The sequence below is a fragment of the Rhopilema esculentum genome, chromosome 17 (genome assembly GCF_057945365.1).
Source record: "Rhopilema esculentum isolate cy_ngs chromosome 17, ASM5794536v1, whole genome shotgun sequence".
NCBI lineage: Eukaryota > Metazoa > Cnidaria > Scyphozoa > Rhizostomeae > Rhizostomatidae > Rhopilema > Rhopilema esculentum.
The window spans coordinates 939,907-959,238 of record NC_142831.1 but is presented as its reverse complement, the minus strand read 5'-3'; the positions used below and the strand labels follow the sequence as shown (position 1 = coordinate 959,238).

The window sequence follows — 19,332 nt, the reverse complement described above, 5'->3', positions numbered from 1 at the left end:
GCCTAAAGTCTATAAGAACCACTCCATTCAAATGGTACCAATGTCGCGAACCAAGGCAAAAATTTGCCTCTTACTGAAACCGAGACTTAAGGTAGGCCATGAGTCAAAATATCCACATGGTGACCTAGCAGTTATCAAGAACGCTTCTTCAAATGGGGAAAATGACGAAGAGAAAGCAGAATGAAAGTGGTTGGAAATCTGTAGAAAAAGGAGATGAAAATGAAAGCCTCAATTCGAATGGGACAATCCCAGAAAAGGTAATTGAAAGTGAAACCACAAGAGAGAATGTGCAATTTTATTTGCTTTGGACTATTTAACTTGAGGGACATTTTAATATTTGGAGACTAAAAGAGCTCTTAAATTTTGGTACCAAGGTTCATGTACCAAGTAGCATCACCGAGTAAAACTGCTGTTATAGAGAATTACAATCTATCAATAATGTCCCCTGATTCCTGAATTTCCACTAGAGTGGCGTCGCCTTCTTGGTGCACTTTTTCATACTAAAGCTAATAAAAAACTTTAACCAACGTATAAAAAATTTATTTACCATTTACAGCTTTCCAAATGTGTGCTTTATATCTTCCAAGTATTAACAAATAACCGATTATTTTCATTGACGAAATCTAGGCCGGTCGCCCTTGTGGTGCACCCGAAAATTACAATTTTTACAGACTTTGAAAATTAATAAACTTTTTGAATAATCAGTTCTTCAAAAACCAGGAGGGCAATTCCCCCAAGGTACATTGGGTACCATCTCTGATGTTTTCTCAAAAAATTTTAGTGAAATTTTAAATTTCAGGTTTATCTCAGTGTCCTAGGCAATACTGACAAACATTCTTTTTAGAATCTTTTAATTATTCTTTATGCTTATAAAAAGAAGTAAGTAGATCTTTAATATACATGCTGTTTGCTAAATGAAACTTGAATTTCGAATCAGTTTTACCATACGAAATACACAATCAATCCTGCCAAGAAATTGCTGGACCATAGATTGGAGATTATTGAAAGAGAGTGTTTTTTCCAAAAGTTAATTTGCAGAAAATATAAAAACTTTAATATTTTTTCCCAAGTTTTCTACCTATTTCAGTCATTTCATTTTTTTCATTTCATTTAGTTTTAAATTTCCAATACATACAATCATCATTCAATATGCAACAAGTGACTAAGATTATATCACAAGAATACAAAAGATGGAAGACAAAAAATTGCTATAAAAGAATACAGAAAATTGATATTTGTATCTAGGAATTCTTAAGGAGGGGCTCTCTCAATAGATAAACTAATTGAGGAGAAAGCACCCCTTTTCTAACTCATGATATCACATCTGAGTAAAAAAAAACAAAAAAAACGCAAAAGGTTCACATTAGGTTGTAAAGGTACTTTTCTAAGTTTTTTTCTAAATGAAAAATTAGATGATGTTTTAATTTTCTAATCTCCCTTGGTTACTCATTCCATAGCTTGGCCCCCATATATCAAATCGAGCCCAAACAGTATCCAAGTGTATTTTTGCCAATTAAATAAAGATCACAACGGTAGGATTGATGTGTTATATAGTTATGCCTTGCTGAACTAAATGAGAAATAGGGTGGTGTTAGGAGTTTTGTTGATTCATAGACAACCAGGTTAAGAGTTTGAGCTTAAAAATGTCTGATAATCCACGCAAATGTAAATCTTTAATTTAAGTCTATAGCTTCTGTTGTCCTTTTTACTGTTTCTTGACTCATAAATGTGCAAGTTTCACACAAAATGCCTCAGACTTGGTAGGTCACTATATTTATATAAGCATCACATATCTTATACAAAGCAAAGTAACTTTAGTTGATTAACAATTATAATTTTATGTTTATCAGAAACTGAAATCTGAAGAAAAACTAGTTACAAGCAAAGAGGAAAGAGAGAGATTCCAACACAGTTTGTATCGACCACCAACTAGTGATGAATTAAATGACCTAAGAGAGACTGAAGATCTTTACAAAAATAATATATTCAGAATGCAGGTATCTATCTTTTGTCTTTTTCAATATATGTTTGAAATATTTTATAATGCTTTGCACTGAATGATAAATCTGCAGCCATCGAAAGAAAATCATCCATTTTAAAGGGTCACATATTTTATGACATGCCAAAACTTTTTGTCTAACACCCTACATAATGTAAAATCTCAGAATATTGATTGAATGTTCTAGACCAGGAAATATATTAAGTACCCAAAAAACTTGAGCAGGTGAATGGTAAGGTTGCCCAATCAGTGTTGTTTGCCTAATAAAAAAAAGTGAAAACAAACCCTTTCTATCTACACAAAAGAGGTTTTTTCTTTATCATGTACATCAGTCCCAATACTGCCACATGAAAGGATGAACCAGGTTCTGCCACTTATGGGGAACTGGTTGCCATTATGGCTTTCAGCATATTACTGTCTATGGCAATTGTACATAAATATCAGCTAACCCTTGTGAATGGTGAAACAGTCCTGTTTGGGCTTGATTTATAATCTCCATAGATGCAGATGTAGATGCTACTGTAAGTTATCTTTTTTAGATATCCTATCTACTTGAAGAGGTTAAGATGACTGACAAAAAGAGTTCCTCTGTTGAAGAATTTCTTCGTTTACTACATAAATATTTGAATAATCTGGATTCAACTGAAAAATTTGATGTAAGTATGCACTCAGTTGTAGTATGTAGCCAAACCCTAATCTTTGATGGTATGTTTTCCAAAAATTTAAACTGAACAGCAGAACAGCAAATAATTCTTAGTAATATGTCAATTTGTCTTGATTTGAAGACAAAACCAAAATTGAATTCAAGGAAGCTTACAGGTTACAGGTTATTATGCAGGGGTGGACAATGCCGGTAGAAGACCAGCAGCTCTGTCAATGGTCTCCTGCATTTGGCCTGTGGTCTCTCAAAATGGAACTCTGACAACAGGGTTGGACAATGCCAGTTTAGAAATTTGGTTACCAGTTACCATGTGTAATGATAAGTGGTCTCAAGCAGATAAAAATGGTCATCCTGGCTGCATGGGAGACTGCATTGTCCACCCTGATAAACATTTAGACTTAGCTAAAGCATACTGTATTTCCTCCAAAGAGTGCATCAGCATTTTTTACAAAATCAAATGTTGGATGCAGCATTCAATAGAAAGTGGCGAGTGTCATAAGAGGAAATACAGTATATAAATCTAACCCTTACCTAAAGGATGTATAAATATAATTAAGTTTCCCTCTAACTAGATCTATTTTTAGCAGACAAAACCTATAGGAGCTGGTCAATAAATTTGTTGTTTAGATTTTGTTTGATAAAGTCTTCTTTCATGTATAAGAAGCACAACAACCTGCTGGACAAGGGAGCCCAAGAGATTTCATTTTCATTTCATTTTATTGTTTTTTTTTAATTCAAGACATACTTGCTAATCTAAGTATGAATAAAAATTTAACAAACAATGAATGAAAATCTAAATATGATAGATTAGAAGCAAATGATAAGTTTAACAAACTGTGTGTAAATGATAACTGGAATATTAGCAGCAAAAGTTCTGTTTAATTTGCACATACCAGAATTTCTTAATGGAGAAACTCCCCAAGTAGTTTGAAACAAACGAGAGGCACAATCCCTTGGTTCAGAGCAAGTTTTAGTAAACCCAAAGCAGGGGCTTGACAGGGCCTAACAAAAGACTTTTTAGTGAATTATTACAAAAAACTTTTTAAGGCAATTTTTCAGATTTTTTTATATGGAAATTTAGATGGAGAATTTCTTATTTTTACTGGAATTTAGATCATTCTACATGTTTTCCCCTGATAGCAAATGGAGTTCAAATCAAATTGAGGACTATTTTTGTGGGCCAAGATTACATCCCCACAATTGGATTGTCTTCTATAGTGTCAATAAATAGTTGAATTCAAAGAAAATAAATTTTGAAAGCAATTAGGATACCATGGTACCGAAAGCAATTAGGATACCATAGACGAAGAGATAATTCAAGGTGTAAAAAAGGTGCAATTAGATAATTAGGGAAATTGTCACTTTGCAGTTATCAAAAAAGGTTATATTATGTTATATTTCTTGAAGATTGTTAATCAGCTCTGTTTACGTTTTTGTAGATATCTGATCATTCCTGGATGCATGAAAATATCAAAGTTCCTATACCAGAGTTACCTTCAAAAATCACAAAAGGAAAAATTCAATTTGGGAAACCTTCTTGTATTAAAGTAATTGGAAGTTATTTGCTGAAAACTGCAACAAAGCCAAATTATGCAATTGACATTGGTGTGGGAATGCCTGAGGTATGACTTACGTTGGCATTGGCTTTTTGTCTCCAGAGGGACAGCAAAGCTTGTAATTGATATATGTGCTTTTTATTTTTCCAGTAGTTTTGAAAAGTTCTTCCATTTTTTCATAATTTCTTTCAAGGACCATGTTTGCCAGGGAGCTTTATCGGTTTAAAGTTTTGTCATGTTTCATAATGGGAGTCAGTCTCTCTTTATATTTTATTGTTTTTCATTAACTTGCATTTTTTGCTAACTGTGTATCGTTATTATCATTCCAAGACCTAACAGACCACCTATTTAGTGATTTTGATCTGGTACATTCATTTAAACAGGCCTTATTTGGTTTTTCATGATGGCCTCCATGGCATAGCTTCCATTTTTCTATGCAGTACTAAATATTTTTCAACTGTTGGAATCTACCTAAATATTGATCATTTTTTGTGCTTCTCTAGGAATCAATGCAAGCCAAAGATAACTTGAATTTCCGTTACCATACCAAGAGAGCAATGTACTTGGCCTTTCTTGCTTCCCATCTTCAGAAATGGAGTGAGGTTGCTACCATTTCATACAGCAGGATACAAAATCAACCTTTCAGACCAGTTCTTTGTTTAAAACCAGCAGGTTTGTATCAGTCAAATAGTTCTCTTACTGCACGTAATGTTTTAAGTCATGAATATGGAAAAATGCAGTAACAAGCAACATATTTTGGTGGGTCATTGGTTTTGAATAGAAAACGCCATGAGACATTGATATGTTGGCATTTGCTTTCTGAGGCTTTTAGGAATCTTGTATTCAACAATTTTTAATAGTTATCTGGAATCAAAATACAAGGACATGCAAAGGGCAGACTTTTCTGCAGTAATATGCTTTTAATTTACACCCATGAGCATTTGAGGCGGCTAATAAGCATCATTCTATCATATGATGTTTTTAAATGTTAAATAGTGTTTTTGAAAAACCCTATTTTGCAAACAAACATGCAAAGTTTGCTGTCATATCAGATGCAAAATGTGCAATACACCAAACACCCTGCTGGCTAAATCCTTGACATTGCTCTAAACAGTTTTTGTGGGTTACCAAATGTTTTTGATGCAAGGTTTTTCTAAAGATGATATGTAAATTCTAACTTACAAAAAATACTCAAAATCATTGTAGTACTAAACGTAGAACATCACATATATACAGAATGTTTTTTAATATTTTGTAGAAAACGTCGCATTGTATAAAGATTTATCTTAAGGCATGCTAAGAAGTAATTGGCATTTTAAAATTACATGGATTTATTTTTGATTTCTTCAGGAAAAGCTGGGAAAAAATATACCATAAAAATTCACCCGATGCTGCCAGAAAATATGTTCAAGCTATCCAGATTTGCCCCTCTGAAGAACAATGTCCGGTTAAGTTGGTACAATGGAAAGACTCTTGAAGACCCCAATGCTGATTTTGGTAATTTTTGCTCATAATCGATTTTATTCCGTGAAATGCCTCCTCAACCATCCTGACACAACTGTGTTACTATCCCGTTTTTAAGGACATGGTTTCAAAAACTTTCAAATTTCGAGACCCTAAACATACTCTCTGTTAGCTCTTTTAGATAATCGAAATTTGTAAAAAAAATTGTGAGTCTTTTTTTATTCAAATGCACTAGTTTTTTATGGCGGTGTCACTCGTGTATCCATTAGTGGTTTTCAGGGTTCAAAATATATTCTTGCAAGGTTAAGTGATGACTAACAGTATTATAAAAATGAAAAGCATTTTCTTCTTCACTTAGTTAATCGTGAAACAGCAGTTCTTCATTTTGTCTTCTCTCGGTTGCAGGATTTCCAACTCCAAAATACAATGCAAGTGTACTTTGTGACATGCTCTACGAGAATCACTTGACAACACTCTACGAGGCAACTGCCAGTTGTGAGGGCTTAAAAGACGCTATCCCGTTGCTAAAGGTTTGGCTCAAACAGCGGGATCTTATTGAGGTATGAGATGTTGTTTTTGTATACTCGTCAGTTTATCTATTTGTATTTGTTTCTACCGAGCATCCGAAGGTAGTTTTAAAGACACCGAGAAGCTATGCTTATCGAGCAGTGTCCTGGTCCTTCCTCTCGATGTGACCACACCTCGTGATTCCTACGCCTGCAATTAAAGAGAGCTGGTGACTCTCCCCACTCTGGGTGAAAGTTTGGTCATGCCAGGGACTCGAACCACGGACCCTTGGGGCTGTAGTCAGCGCCTCAACTGAACCATCCTATTTTATGTATATACCAGAATTGGTATAGCAAGAAACGGGAAAGTTGTGGAAAGAATTTCCTGGACAGGCTATGATATTCAGTTAATGAGTAGTTTTCAGGTGGAGATGCTGCTGAATTATGAAAGCAAGGAATTAAACGATGATATGTCAAGTGTTACCATTGACTGACCTTGTCTTAAATCTTCAATACACAAGTCTAAAAAATTTACAGATCTTTTCAATCTCAAAATCAATGCTCATTTTGTTAATATCTAATATTTAGATTTTACGTTGGGCTTTATTTTGCAGGGAGAAAGTTGCTTTAATGGATTTCAAATGTCAATGCTGCTGTCTTATTTGCTGCAAAAGAAAAAAATATCCCCTCATATGAGTGCATTGCAAATAATCAGAGTTGCTTTGCAATACCTTGGTAAGGCGTTATTCTTTTAGACAACAGAAATTCACTGCCGTGCAGAAATTTCGCTTATTCATTGTTATGTTCACTGTATTTTTGCTGTTCTTCGCTGTTTATTGTGCTACACGTACTTCTTTGTTGGTTTTTCAGAATGATTTCACTTTTATCGATCATGAAACCGTATCCGTATTTAAAGGCAGTCTGTCCTCCCCGTGATTGGCTAATACTAAGTTAAAGGCCTCACCTTACAAGAGGGTCTTCCTCTGCCTATTTAGTATCCAACAATACTTTTTGTGGGTGAAAACAACAAAAAATTCATTATCTTTATATCATCGAAATTGACTTAGAAGTTTGACACCAGAACACAATTCACAGCAACTCGCTCAGGGAGTGTACGTGGTTGTTTATTCTGATTGGTTATTTGTACATTAAACCAACGATGCATGAATATCGTGGCAATGAAAAGAGATTCTGACAACAATGGGGGACAAACTGCCTTTAACTCAACTTTATGCTCCTCTTGGTCAATACAGTTTGACAGTATTTATTCATTTTTCACTGTTGTTTTAGGCCCTGTCTGGTTGTATGATATAGTAATGATTGAAAACCATTGCAATAACAGTGGTAGCCTTTTATTTATAATTTGCTAAACTAATATTACATGTAGCGAGGAATTTCCCATGATACTTTCTTTTACACTCCCAGATTTAATCAGTAAATTTAGTAAAGCTTAAACGTGTTTTTTCTAAGTGTCATGTAAGCAATTTTCTAGTTGGAACCCAGCAATCTATTACTGATCTCGTTGTAGCTACATGTGATTGGGCAACCAAAGGAATCTCGTTGGCAGAAAATGACGACAACAATTCTCTGGTACGTTTCTTTTTCTTGCTATTAGCCTCCCTGTATCTTTAACGTTGTGCAGAGGTAGAGTAACTTCTTGAATAAGGGCATCCCCATGTTGGAGCAGATGGAAGACTTCAAGACCCACATGGATTATCACAAAATATCTCTCAAGATCAGCTTATTTGTGTATAGTTTGCACCTTTATTTATTTGTATGTATTTGTTATGCCTTTTAACATTTCTCTAGTCTGTGATTTTCTAACAAATTAGCAGAGTCAAACGGCATTGAAGATTTCAGCCACTAGCTGAGCACTTTCAAAGTTTTTTGGTTTACGTGTTTGATATTTGGTACCAATTGAAGTTTATTAGAATTCTTAATCGATGTCAATCAGAGATCATTACAGTTCTGCTAGGTAGAGGCGTCTAGTGATAATTGTTGTGATAAAATGGTGACCTTGAAAAGGGCCACTGCATCTCATTGATTGACTGCTATGATCTATTATGACGATAAAGCTTGCTTTCACGCATTAATTTTTGGTATTTTGCTTATCCATCGTTATTGCAGCCAGATTTGACAGAATTTCATTCTGTGTACGATGTCGTCTTTGTCGATCCCTCTGGGTACCTGAATTTGTGCTCCAATATGAGAAAGTCAACTTTCCGCCTTGTAAGTAAAACTCGAATTTCCATATTAAGAGCAATGATACTATTATTTTGTAAATTTGCTGGAACATTTTATTTGTTAGTGTAAAAACCAGAGCCTGGTTTTTTGGCTGAATTCATTGTTGTTTATCGTTTACTCTTATAGGCAAAGTACGCATCAGTTATATCTATTTTGTCTTCTTTTGCAATGGTAAATTTCTGATCTAAAATATTCCACGCAAAAAATTAATAATCACAGTGAAAAAGTTCAGCATTTTTATTTTTTTTTGCTTTTTTGATGAATTGTAGTTTTATGCTGTTCCACACTCTATCAGACATGAATTCATTCCTAATGACGCATAGCTCATTATTAGAACGATCCAGATAAAAGTGTTCTGAAGAAATTCGTTAGCCACTTTTCAGTTTTAACCAAATACCAGGAAATAAACAATTCAATTGTATTTCTGTTACTTATTAATTTGCTCCTTAATGATTGAAGAATTTTGCACGCAAGAGCAATCAAGCCACTCGGTATATACTTAGTAGGTTCTTCGTTACCTCGTTTAAAAATTATCTTGTTTTTATTTACATTTCTGCAACATTTTCTGCAGCTGCAACTTCATGCAAAACTTGCGATCGAGGCCTTGCAGGACAGAGTTGTCAACAATTTCGATTCACTGTTTATGAAGCCCACAAAATTTGAAGAATTCTATGATCATTGGTTCAGGTTGGTTTCTTCAATAGATATCACGTGTTTTTTCACAAAATTATTTAGCTTTGTTATCAAAGACACTCAGAAACCCAGCTGTTAAGTATATTGCTCGATGAGGTTAGATTTTTTAAAACGTGCAACGATAAATTGGCATGTTCTTCTCAAAACTGTCAAAAATATATTGAAAACAAGTGTTTGTTTGGTAAAACCAAAAGCTGATATTGATGATAATCAAGAATGTTTTTTAATCGTAGATTTATAGATGCCAATGCTCTTAAAGGTTTAGCAAAAAAGGAAAGCCTAAAAGCACAATTAGTTGACTCTGGTGGTGACTGGCTGCCCGTAGTGCTTGCAAGCATCGTACCAAAGCTTGAACAAGGGCTTGGCAACAAGATTCAGGATTTGCAGATTAAACAGCAATGTGCTCAGGAGGTAGGCTTGTTACATAATGCTTGTAACATCAAGTAGTAAAAGACCTTGAGATTAGTAAAAGATAATGAATTCTCGAGCATGCTCACTAAGAAGTCAGACTAACCTTTAGCGAAGTGTTTTATCGTAAAGACGAGAAAAACTTTAACATGATGCCTAATATTTCCTTTCTTTCCGGGCTTCGTGATTTTTTTGCTGCACACGGCTTTTTGATGAAGTTCATACCTTCCACATTTTGAATTTTTTTCCTATATTGCATACAGGCATGGACCGACGCAGATTTCTTATTCATTCTCAACCCATATCTTTATTTGATTGCAACTTCGTTTCTTTTTTAAGTGGACAGTTGATGTTGCGCCTCCGCAGTCGTCCATAACTGACGCCACCATCGGGTTTTTGATTGATCCTGACCACGCCGAAAATATTATTGATATCGGACCTCCAGCAGATGACCCTAAGGTATTTGTAGTTTGCACTAAGAATTTGTATTTTATTAACCTCGAAAAATATTAAATATCCAATTTAGTTTATTTTAGAAGCTAGAATAAAATTGAAATGAAAAGACGACAAATAAAGAAATAATCAAATAAACACTCCGTTAGTCATTATTGTCTCGTATTATCTTATGTTAAAGCTGTGTTGTGTTGTATTGTTTTCGTCCGAAATTTGTTTCTACATTCAGATTTTTCAGTCCGAAAGTCATTCTCGAGAATGGTTTGAATTCTTGTATTCTTTCAGCGCAAATTTATGTTCAAAAATTGTTGACGAAGAACATGGCTGAAGTTTCTGTGTATGTTGTTTCTGATGAGACCAACAAATTTATTGTCCTCCTAAATTTTTAGCTTTTTTTCTAACTCGGTTACAAATTTTGTTAGATATAAAATATCTCTAATTTCTTCCGTAAGCATGCTTACTGAGGTTATTCTGCTCCCTTGGTCCCTTTTCAAATTATTGCGCAATGGTTGAAATTTTATATTATGATTTTCCTGTTTTCAAGTATTTTATTTGATTCGAGGTATTTTTGTTCATAGGCTAAAGAATTTCGCACTTTTTGGGGCGCAAAATCAGATTTGCGTAGATTCAAGGATGGTAGCATAAACGAGGCTGTTCTTTGGGAGGCTTCAAACAAGGCCGAAAAGAGGCTGGTTTGTAAACAAATTGTGGAGTTCTTACTTCAAAGGTAGGCAACTGACCTCTTGATTTATTTTTTCCCAAAATTCATCCTGCGAAGGTCACTTTAGCAGGTGGTAAACTTTGACAATTTTTGTCATTCTTACTAGTAAATGAAAGGGGAGGGGGTGGGGGTGGGGGTGGGCTGTTTTGCGAATGTAAGGCGTTATGAAGTATAATTATTGATTTCATTGCTTCCTTGTTATTTGGATTTAAGTTGTGTACGTAGCTAGTACAATCTTTACCTTACTTTACCACATCGATTTTATCAATTTTGATCTCTTGTTTGTGCTTCAATTTTTCGCAAATTCATCTTGCAAAAGTGTTCAGATTTATCTAGTTTTAGCACCGTTTCTTTTCTACTGGTCAATCCTAGGTTCTTCAAGATTCCTCCATTAGCAATTGAGTACTTCGCAGATCAGCTAGACTCGCTTGTGCGACCAAATTATGTCATCGATGACGAGGAGACTCCCAAGGGCAAGCAAGAAGCAAAACATTATTTGACGTCTACAGGCGAAGAAGAATCGTTAAAAGTTTTGTATGCTCTCGATGAACTGAGTAAAATGATAAGAAACCTGAAAGACCTCCCATTAGATGTCAACTCCATCCAAGGAGCGCGGCCTCCCTCAAGGTTAACCGAGGTATCAGACTTGCTTTGAAGATTTCACATATTTTATTGAGCATTATAAATTTGAAAATTATTTTGGAAGAGTTTGAAAGTAATGAGTTTTTAGGATTTAGGTTGCGTTTACCGTTCTGTTTCCCCTGGTAATCACAGGCCTTCTTTGGTCATGAATTTTTTCTCAAATTTGTTGTTCAGTTAGGCTTCGATAAGATATTGAGTCAGACAATAAAACCCTATATCGTGTAAATGGAAATTATGAACACATCCTTTCTTAAAAATGATGGATATGGCAACATTCGTAAGTCATAATTTGTTGAAATACACGATTTTTTTACCTATAGATTATCCTTCAGGTTTAACTTTGCGCTGCTTTAGCCTTTAAAAATTCAAAATTCTCCCATTACAGTTGATATGCTGATTTTTCTCAATTTATTATTAATTTACGTTCCTGGTTTGATGATCATCTCCTGACTTATCTTTTTCTACAATCATTTTTTGGAGCCAAAGACTGTCTTGCCACAATCTCTGGCGATATTTTCCACTGTAGAAGAGCATTTTCTACCAGAAGATTTCCCATGGTTTGCAGGATTGCTTTATCATGCAAATTTGCGTTTGGACAGACGATTTGATTCTACTTCCATATTTAAGAAACCACCAGAACTCGCTTCTTCGATTTTTAAATTTCTTTTGTAGGTCTTTCCACCTAGGCCAACACCTCGAAAAGATAAACAAAAATCAACATTTTCTGTGCCCTCGACCGACTCCAGGACGTTTTGGTCTCCTGCAATAGAAGGTATGCCATATGCTTGTCTTCTTTATAACAGGTAAAAGTTTTTATCCCACTGGATAACTGGTAGTGTAATCTTAATAAAACTTCTCTTTGAAGCAACCAGCTACACAAATATTTCATGTTTTCACAAACAATCAAGTATTATTCACTGTAAACTGACTCTTTTGTTTTACAGTTGTTTTGCAGTTTGAAGGAAGTGGAAAATGGCCGGATGATATTGAAGCAGCACAATACGTGAAAGCTGCCTTCTACATAAAGCTTGCAACACTTCTGAGTTCAGCTTATTCTCTGCCAGCCCACGCGAACAGCCAGTATGTGGACGTCATGCATGTAAGGTTCTTAGCATTCTGTGTAAATGCTTGAGTTAACTCAGTTGTATGTATCTCTTATCCGGAGAGAACAGCGTGCCTGTCTGCCCACTGTTGTTATTTTTCCTCATTGAGTGTCGTTCTATGTAAACAGGTATAGGAGCCCTCGCAAAAATATCTCAAAAACAGAACTCAAAGTGATCACTCTCCTATATTCACAAAAGGGGCGAAACCCCCTGATCACCATAGCACGGTCCCCTTGATTGTAGTTTTTTTTCTGAGATGCAGTAGTCCTAGTAATTCCGATTGCCCTTAAACACAAGCCAATATATTTTATTTTATATCTTTAATGTTTGTGGAATGAAATGTAATGTCTCTGTTATAGAACTGAATGAGTTTTTAACTTTTACAGAATGGGTTTGTGTTCAGAGTCAAAATCTTTTACCCGCGTGAAATACAGCTATGTAAACAATCAAAGGAGGGAGATGGAGTGTCATCTAGAAAAGAATATGATAAACTTGCGCGATCTCTAGATGTCAACATGGTGAAAAGGCCATTGCACACCACAATGATACATAGGTCAGAACTGCAATAAATTGTTTCTATGACTGCCTTAAAAAAATGTTATAATATTGTGAAGCAGTAGAGCTTGCTCCCTCAGTGAATTCTCAGTGAATTATTTACGCAGAAAGGCTAGCTTTTTCTGTTTCTGACTTCGATTTGTTTTCCTTATGATATTTTTTATCTTGTTCAATATTATATGAACTGCCGCAAAGTTGTGTTATCCGACCGTCTTGTTTTGTTTTTACTTTGTATATACCCGCACTGGCTAATACCCACTAAGGCCCCCTCCCCAACATTGTAATAGAACCAAACACATACGTGATATAAGATAATCGTTTTTCTCTCTTCGATTTTGAAGAAAATAGCGTTTTTTCAACTAGCTCGGGAAAATATTCTCAAACAATACTCACAAGGACTGAAAACCCGTAGGCTACACCCTGCCCCTTTGGTGGTACTACCACAGATTGGAGAAATAAGACACGATCTTAGATAGTGAAAAGGGAATTATGCTGACTACTTTGCCAACATACCCCTTAGATTAGGCCATCATGAAGCAGCAGTCACATCATAATTTATTTCCATTCCAATTTTCTGTTCTATTTCAGCTTAAATCAGAAGTTTAGTGCTTATGCGATGACGACAAGACTATCGTTGAGATGGGTGTCATCACAAATGCTCAGCTGTTACCTTACTGAAGAGGCAGTTGAATTGATCGTGGCGTCTCTCTTTCTCAAGCCGATGCCACATAAGCCCCCCAGGTATTCAACCAAATCCCTTTCTAGATATTATTTTGGGCATTTTGTTAATCGTTGCGTGAATATCCACTAACTATTGCTCAATATACTGTCATTTTTACAATGGTTTGATTTTGAATAAATATTATAGCTAGGTGTTATTAAAATTTTTTTTGGAATGTTTTATATTCAGCAATTTTTTTTAAATTGCAAAGATTATTTAGCTACAATCTCTTTTCGATGAGTTTGCATTATCAGTAAACCTTCATTCCGAATGAAATTGTGTTTTTATCAGTGATATGTTGCCTAAAGGCAAGCTCTTGTGTCAACCCAGTTACGTAGGAGCCAATTTATTTTCACTTCACGCGCATTGTAAGTTCCATGTTTGTTGTTTTCCAGCTGTCACTTGAGTGGATTTCTTCGATTTCTGACGCTTGTTTCTACCCATGACTGGCAAAGCGAGCCTGTAATTGTTGATTTGAATGAAACAATGACAGGTATGTATTGATGTTCAGTTTGATCATAGTTTCGCAATATATTTAATTCATTACAATTATTCTAAGCTTTTGGCCACATTAGCAACCTTGTAATGATTTAATGCTGCCCTGATCGTATCAGATTTCAAGACAGTATACCTCTCGGTATAGCAAAATTATTTATGTCAAACAGCTCTTGGTGCTGCTGTTAACCCAAGCGTTAGCCTCACCTTTTTCAAACATCACTAAATGAATCAGCTTTGGTTCGAATTTGTGTTCATACCCTGCAAAGGGAATCTGATGGTATTTAGACAATTAATTCACAACGAACCAGTATCATCAGGGGATATCAAATGCCTTTTTTGTTGAAATATCTGCTTAAAATCTTGTAATAAATTTATTTATCAGGTACTGCTGTGTAGGTTTAACGTTTTTATCTTGTCGTTGTTTGTCTTAAGAAGTTTATTGCAAGCGAAAAACAGTTGATCGTTTATCCTTCTAACTTGAAATATTTATTCGTCTTTGAAAAAAAATGATACGTCATCTAATTCCCTTTCCTGTGACCCAGACCTTTTATATTCGAATGTTTGCGTATTACAGCCGACGATCATGTTGAGATTCGAGACCATTTTGCGGCGCAAAGACAACAGCTACCCCCAATGTTTATCTCCACACCTTATGACAAAGAGAATTCTGTTTGGACTAAGGATTCCATAACCAATCCGGTATTTTGTTTTTCATCTCTCTTCTCATCTTTTGTATCTAAGTAAAATTTTTAGGAATAACCCCAATTTTTATGAGGCACTTGGTTTCTGGTTTTCTTAATTCGATCACCATATGTAAGAAGAATAACAGTTGCCTAATGATCGCATTAAGCATGAAACTCGGAGTAGCAATTTAGAACAGTCCTGTTCTATATACCAAAAGAATGTACAGCTCTGCCTATATGACATCAAGTAATTTATAAGAAGGATACCATGTATCATTAGAAATAATGGGAACTAGCATTCTAATAATGTTTAAAAAATGAATTGCCAATTCATCGATTCTTTTTAACAAATAACAAAAATAGAATTTTTTATGTTTCTTTTCATACTAGTGAGTTTTACACCACACATACTTGAGATCTTTACGAATTCTCTTCTGTCCTCTGGCTGCATATATTATAATCACCTGCATAATTACTCAGCCCCTAAATATAGCTCAATATTTTGTTCGTCTTTATTTTGAGAAGAGCAAACCCCTTACAGAACCATATTTTCAATATTCGAAATCAGATTTCAATCATTTGAAATCCGAACTTTTTTATTCAAGACTTTGGCTCGTCTTGTTGCTTTGGCAAAAGTTTCCAGAGAAATTATGGATGCCGAACTGCAGAACCCAGTAAATTTGAAGGTAATTTTATTTGTTGTTTATATGAAGAGGTTATTTAAAGCTACTTTTGCATTACTTTTAAGAATTTGAACTTGAATAAATATTTATTTTTGCTTTCTAGGATAAAATTCATGGATAACAGATTCAAATTAGACATCAAAGAGTTACTTTGCTAAGCTCTTTCAAATCTTAAACGACTAGTCAAAGTTTGATCTCATATAAAAACTAAACATATGGATTGGGACCTTCAACTAAATCCTAGCCCTAGAGACATCTCCTTGTTTTAAACAATACACTTTTATATATTTTTATGAAATGCAGGTTTGAGCCCGACCCTGACCCAACCCCCTCCCACCGCCCCGGTAAAGTCCTTTAAGCCATTATATAGATAGTAGAAACAATTTCACAGCAACTGTTGTCTTCCAAGATATCCCTGATGACAGTAATAGTATCATGCAGGTTTGACCCCAAACACCCTCCCCCCTGATAAAGTCCTATATGCTATTATATAGATTTTAGGAACAATTTCACAGCAACTGTTGTCTTCCTAGACATTTCTGATGACAGTATCATATCTTAAAGCCCTTGAATTTGATGTGAAAGTATTGTATCTTACTATTGAAAAGTACAATTCACCCTGGGCTTATTTTTTCCAGCAAATATTCCGACCTCCTCTTGATGACTACAATGTATTGATTGAATTGGATCCCCAATTGTTGCCAAGACATTACCAGGCTGTGGACACGAGTGTCATGTTGAAGCCACCCAAGCCCAAGACAGTCGTACATAAAGCGCTACCAGTCGTCAATTTCGATCCTGCCATGATTTATTTAGAGGAATTACGGGTGAGTGAACGACAGTTTGATTCTACTGGTCTTTCTTCTGTTTTGTTGGCGGCATCAACCACTTGGCTGTAGGCGGGACAAAATAAAAATATTTGGCCATACCCTTTTTAGTATTGAAAACGCCCTTTAACAACAGGCACGCCAGTTTTGCCAATAGGAAACGCCCAAGACTAACTTTGGCTTCGTAAAGGCAGTTCTGAAGTTATAGAATCCCCTCAAGAAAATTACATTGCCAAAAATTACCCCTTCCCCAACATGTGCGCGTCAAATTTAAACGACATACTGAATCGATCCTGCCGAAAACTGGGACACGTGTCGTAGTGTTCTCCCCTTCCGTAGGGCTGCCATTGCCTGCACAGCCTTGTAAGCTGCTATTCGAAGCGTCCTATAATCAGCCCTTCATTCTAACCCCTGTGTTGCAGAATATTCGCTCTGCTTTGTGTGGACCTATCAAGCGAGAGAAATTTTAATGCTTTAATCTACGTTAATATTTTCCAGGGTTTACACGTGTCATAGCTTTAATCCTTCAGTGTTTTGAAGTATTTGCATTGTTGTATCATTTTAGTCCTTTTCCAGAGTTGCCTCGTTTTTCTGCTTGTCCTGCCATTACGTCTTTTGCTTCAAGCCATTACAACGTCACATTTGATTCTGACAATGATAATATTTTTTTCTAGAGCTCATTCTCAGAAATTGCGTTGTTCTTTTACGACCAGCACGGTTCTACTGTAATTGGTGTTGTATGGAAACCCGATGCATTTACTCCACAAGAATTCAAAGTGGGTGTCAACCTATTATTGCCCCGTTGTTAGTCATTTTTTTGGCCATGCTGATACTGAAAAATTCTGTTTGTTTCAGCTGCCTTCTAAATACTGATATTGGTAACGTAACATTACATCTGAAGTAATCCTCTTCTTGCTATTTGTGACCTGTGAGGTTTTTGCTGTTTTTTTTAAAGTGTATTTTCAAAACCATTTCTCGTTTTTTTCTAAAAATATCTCAACTTTTGTTCAAAATGCCTCTTCTTTCAAAAATGTTCATTGGATTTTCTTTGTTGAGAAATTCTAGATCGTGACAGGAAATAAATTTATTGTAGTAAAATGCCTATTTCTACTCGCTCCCTTTTTCTGTACCCTTGCCTACAGAGGTAATATCTCTTGTGGGTATCTCTTCTCTCTCCCCCCCCCCTCGACTTTTGTAACACTTTTCATTCTCCCATTGCTGCCGGCCGTATGTTTAATTTGATTGCAAAATTGCGTAAATCTTCGCAGACTCGCCTACTTCCTTACTCCTATTTAGCGGGTCCGTATTATTTTGTTATGAGTAATAGGTACATTTTTTGCTTACATCTTATGTTTCTGTACCTGGGCGGGGCATTTCCTTGAAGGTTTTGCAATGGCCTCCGCGGTAGATGTTGTTATCGTGGCATTGTGTTTCCTTAAAGTAAAGTGAAACTCGAATTGTATCGGCAATTCCTTGAATTGCTGCAGAATGCAGAAGAAACTGAAAATGAAACGCTGTACCTGTTGTGTGCCGGTTTATTTTTTATCGTCAAGTTTATTTGCACTGTAATTGCTTTAGGTTGACAGATCTATTTTCATTTTTTTTACAGATACTTGCGCTTAAATATAGGATGCCCTCATTACAGCAACCAGAAGGAAAGGTGTGAAAATATTTTTAATGTTTTTAAATTTCCTTAGTGAGAGGGCCAACCTATTTTTAGTAATTCAAAATTCAAAATGTATCCTTTTACGTGAAGAAACCTGTAGTCTTTTGGCACATAAGGCATCATGATGCCTCTGAAATAAAGTAAATAAGATGGTATTGCTTCAGAATTTGTAATGCATAGCCAGGACAAGGCAAACAGTCACCGTCTTTAATACTCATTCATCATAAAAACTACATATCTTTCTTAAAGATCACCACCTTGATGTTCAGTTATGTAGGACTGTTCAGTTCGGAGAACCAATTTTTAAACTTCCCGTTGGGAAATGTAAACAATAGTAAGATTTAGCTACCGGGTCTCTACAAACGCGTTCATGCCGAACGGTCCCCAATTTTTGCCCAGTGACTCACTAAGACGTCAAAGGGTGGATATGAAGAGGCTTGAAACCTCAATCTTTGTTCAGTAGATAATTAAAAAACCCATGTTTCTGATTCATGACTTTTATTCTTTCTGATCCTAGCCTTCAACAAAACAGTATATGGTCCCAAAAATAGATGCAATCTTGGATGACTTTCGCGTGATTGGTCGTGGGATTGTTTGTAACGTCAAAGTTAAAGACAGCTGAAAGGATGCATTGCTCATTCTCTAATACCCATCTGCTGGTCAACAAAACTGAGACAAAGCACGTTGAATGCAGGTGTCGGAAATGACATTGTTGTATATAGGGCCTGAAAATATATTCTTGTGATAACAGTATAGATAACGATGCCAAGACATCGAAGGAAGTTGATTCATGATCAAAATTAATTTCTTTACAAGTTTTCACATGTGCTAATTTTTGTGTATTGCAGCAGTCATCTACTCCAGCATTTTCAGCCTAAACAACTTTTTGAACGCAAGTATTCATGTTTTCCGGCCTATATATTTGTAGATACTCATATATAATGAATGTTCTAACTTCTGTTTTTAAACCTTTTTTGCAAAAACCTCTTCTAGACAGACCAATAGTTTCTTACGGCTTCTCATTTGAAAAAATGATTTTTAGTTTTTTTTAAAGAAAAACATTACCGAAATGGCTATGTAGCACACTCAAGATTTTGTGCTTATTGTGTATTGTGAAATGAAGTTCATTATATGTAATTTTTAGCTGCGTCGAACTTTGACATCAGAAACGTGAGGCTTTGTTAATGAAGGTAAATAAAGTCAGTATGCTGCAGGGCTTTATTTTGTGTTGAGGGTCAACCAGTGTGTT

General features: G+C 35.5%; 1 protein-coding gene across 1 annotated transcript; it reads left to right on the top strand.

The window, feature by feature from the left end:
* The first annotated feature begins 74 nt into the window (after positions 1 to 74).
* Positions 75 to 18,903, top strand: LOC135696354 (nucleolar protein 6). Its single transcript, XM_065215728.2, has 26 exons — positions 75 to 257; positions 1,851 to 1,997; positions 2,539 to 2,655; positions 4,100 to 4,282; positions 4,720 to 4,888; positions 5,567 to 5,713; positions 6,086 to 6,240; positions 6,801 to 6,921; positions 7,715 to 7,776; positions 8,314 to 8,415; positions 9,002 to 9,117; positions 9,357 to 9,534; positions 9,871 to 9,990; positions 10,563 to 10,711; positions 11,078 to 11,342; positions 12,020 to 12,119; positions 12,292 to 12,446; positions 12,837 to 13,003; positions 13,594 to 13,746; positions 14,122 to 14,219; positions 14,799 to 14,923; positions 15,513 to 15,593; positions 16,229 to 16,417; positions 17,092 to 17,193; positions 18,027 to 18,077; positions 18,601 to 18,903. The coding sequence occupies exons 1-26, from the start codon at positions 153 to 155 to the stop codon at positions 18,703 to 18,705; spliced, it is 3,462 nt and encodes a 1,153-aa protein (XP_065071800.2). The 5' UTR covers positions 75 to 152; the 3' UTR covers positions 18,706 to 18,903.
* The last annotated feature ends 429 nt before the right edge of the window (positions 18,904 to 19,332 follow it).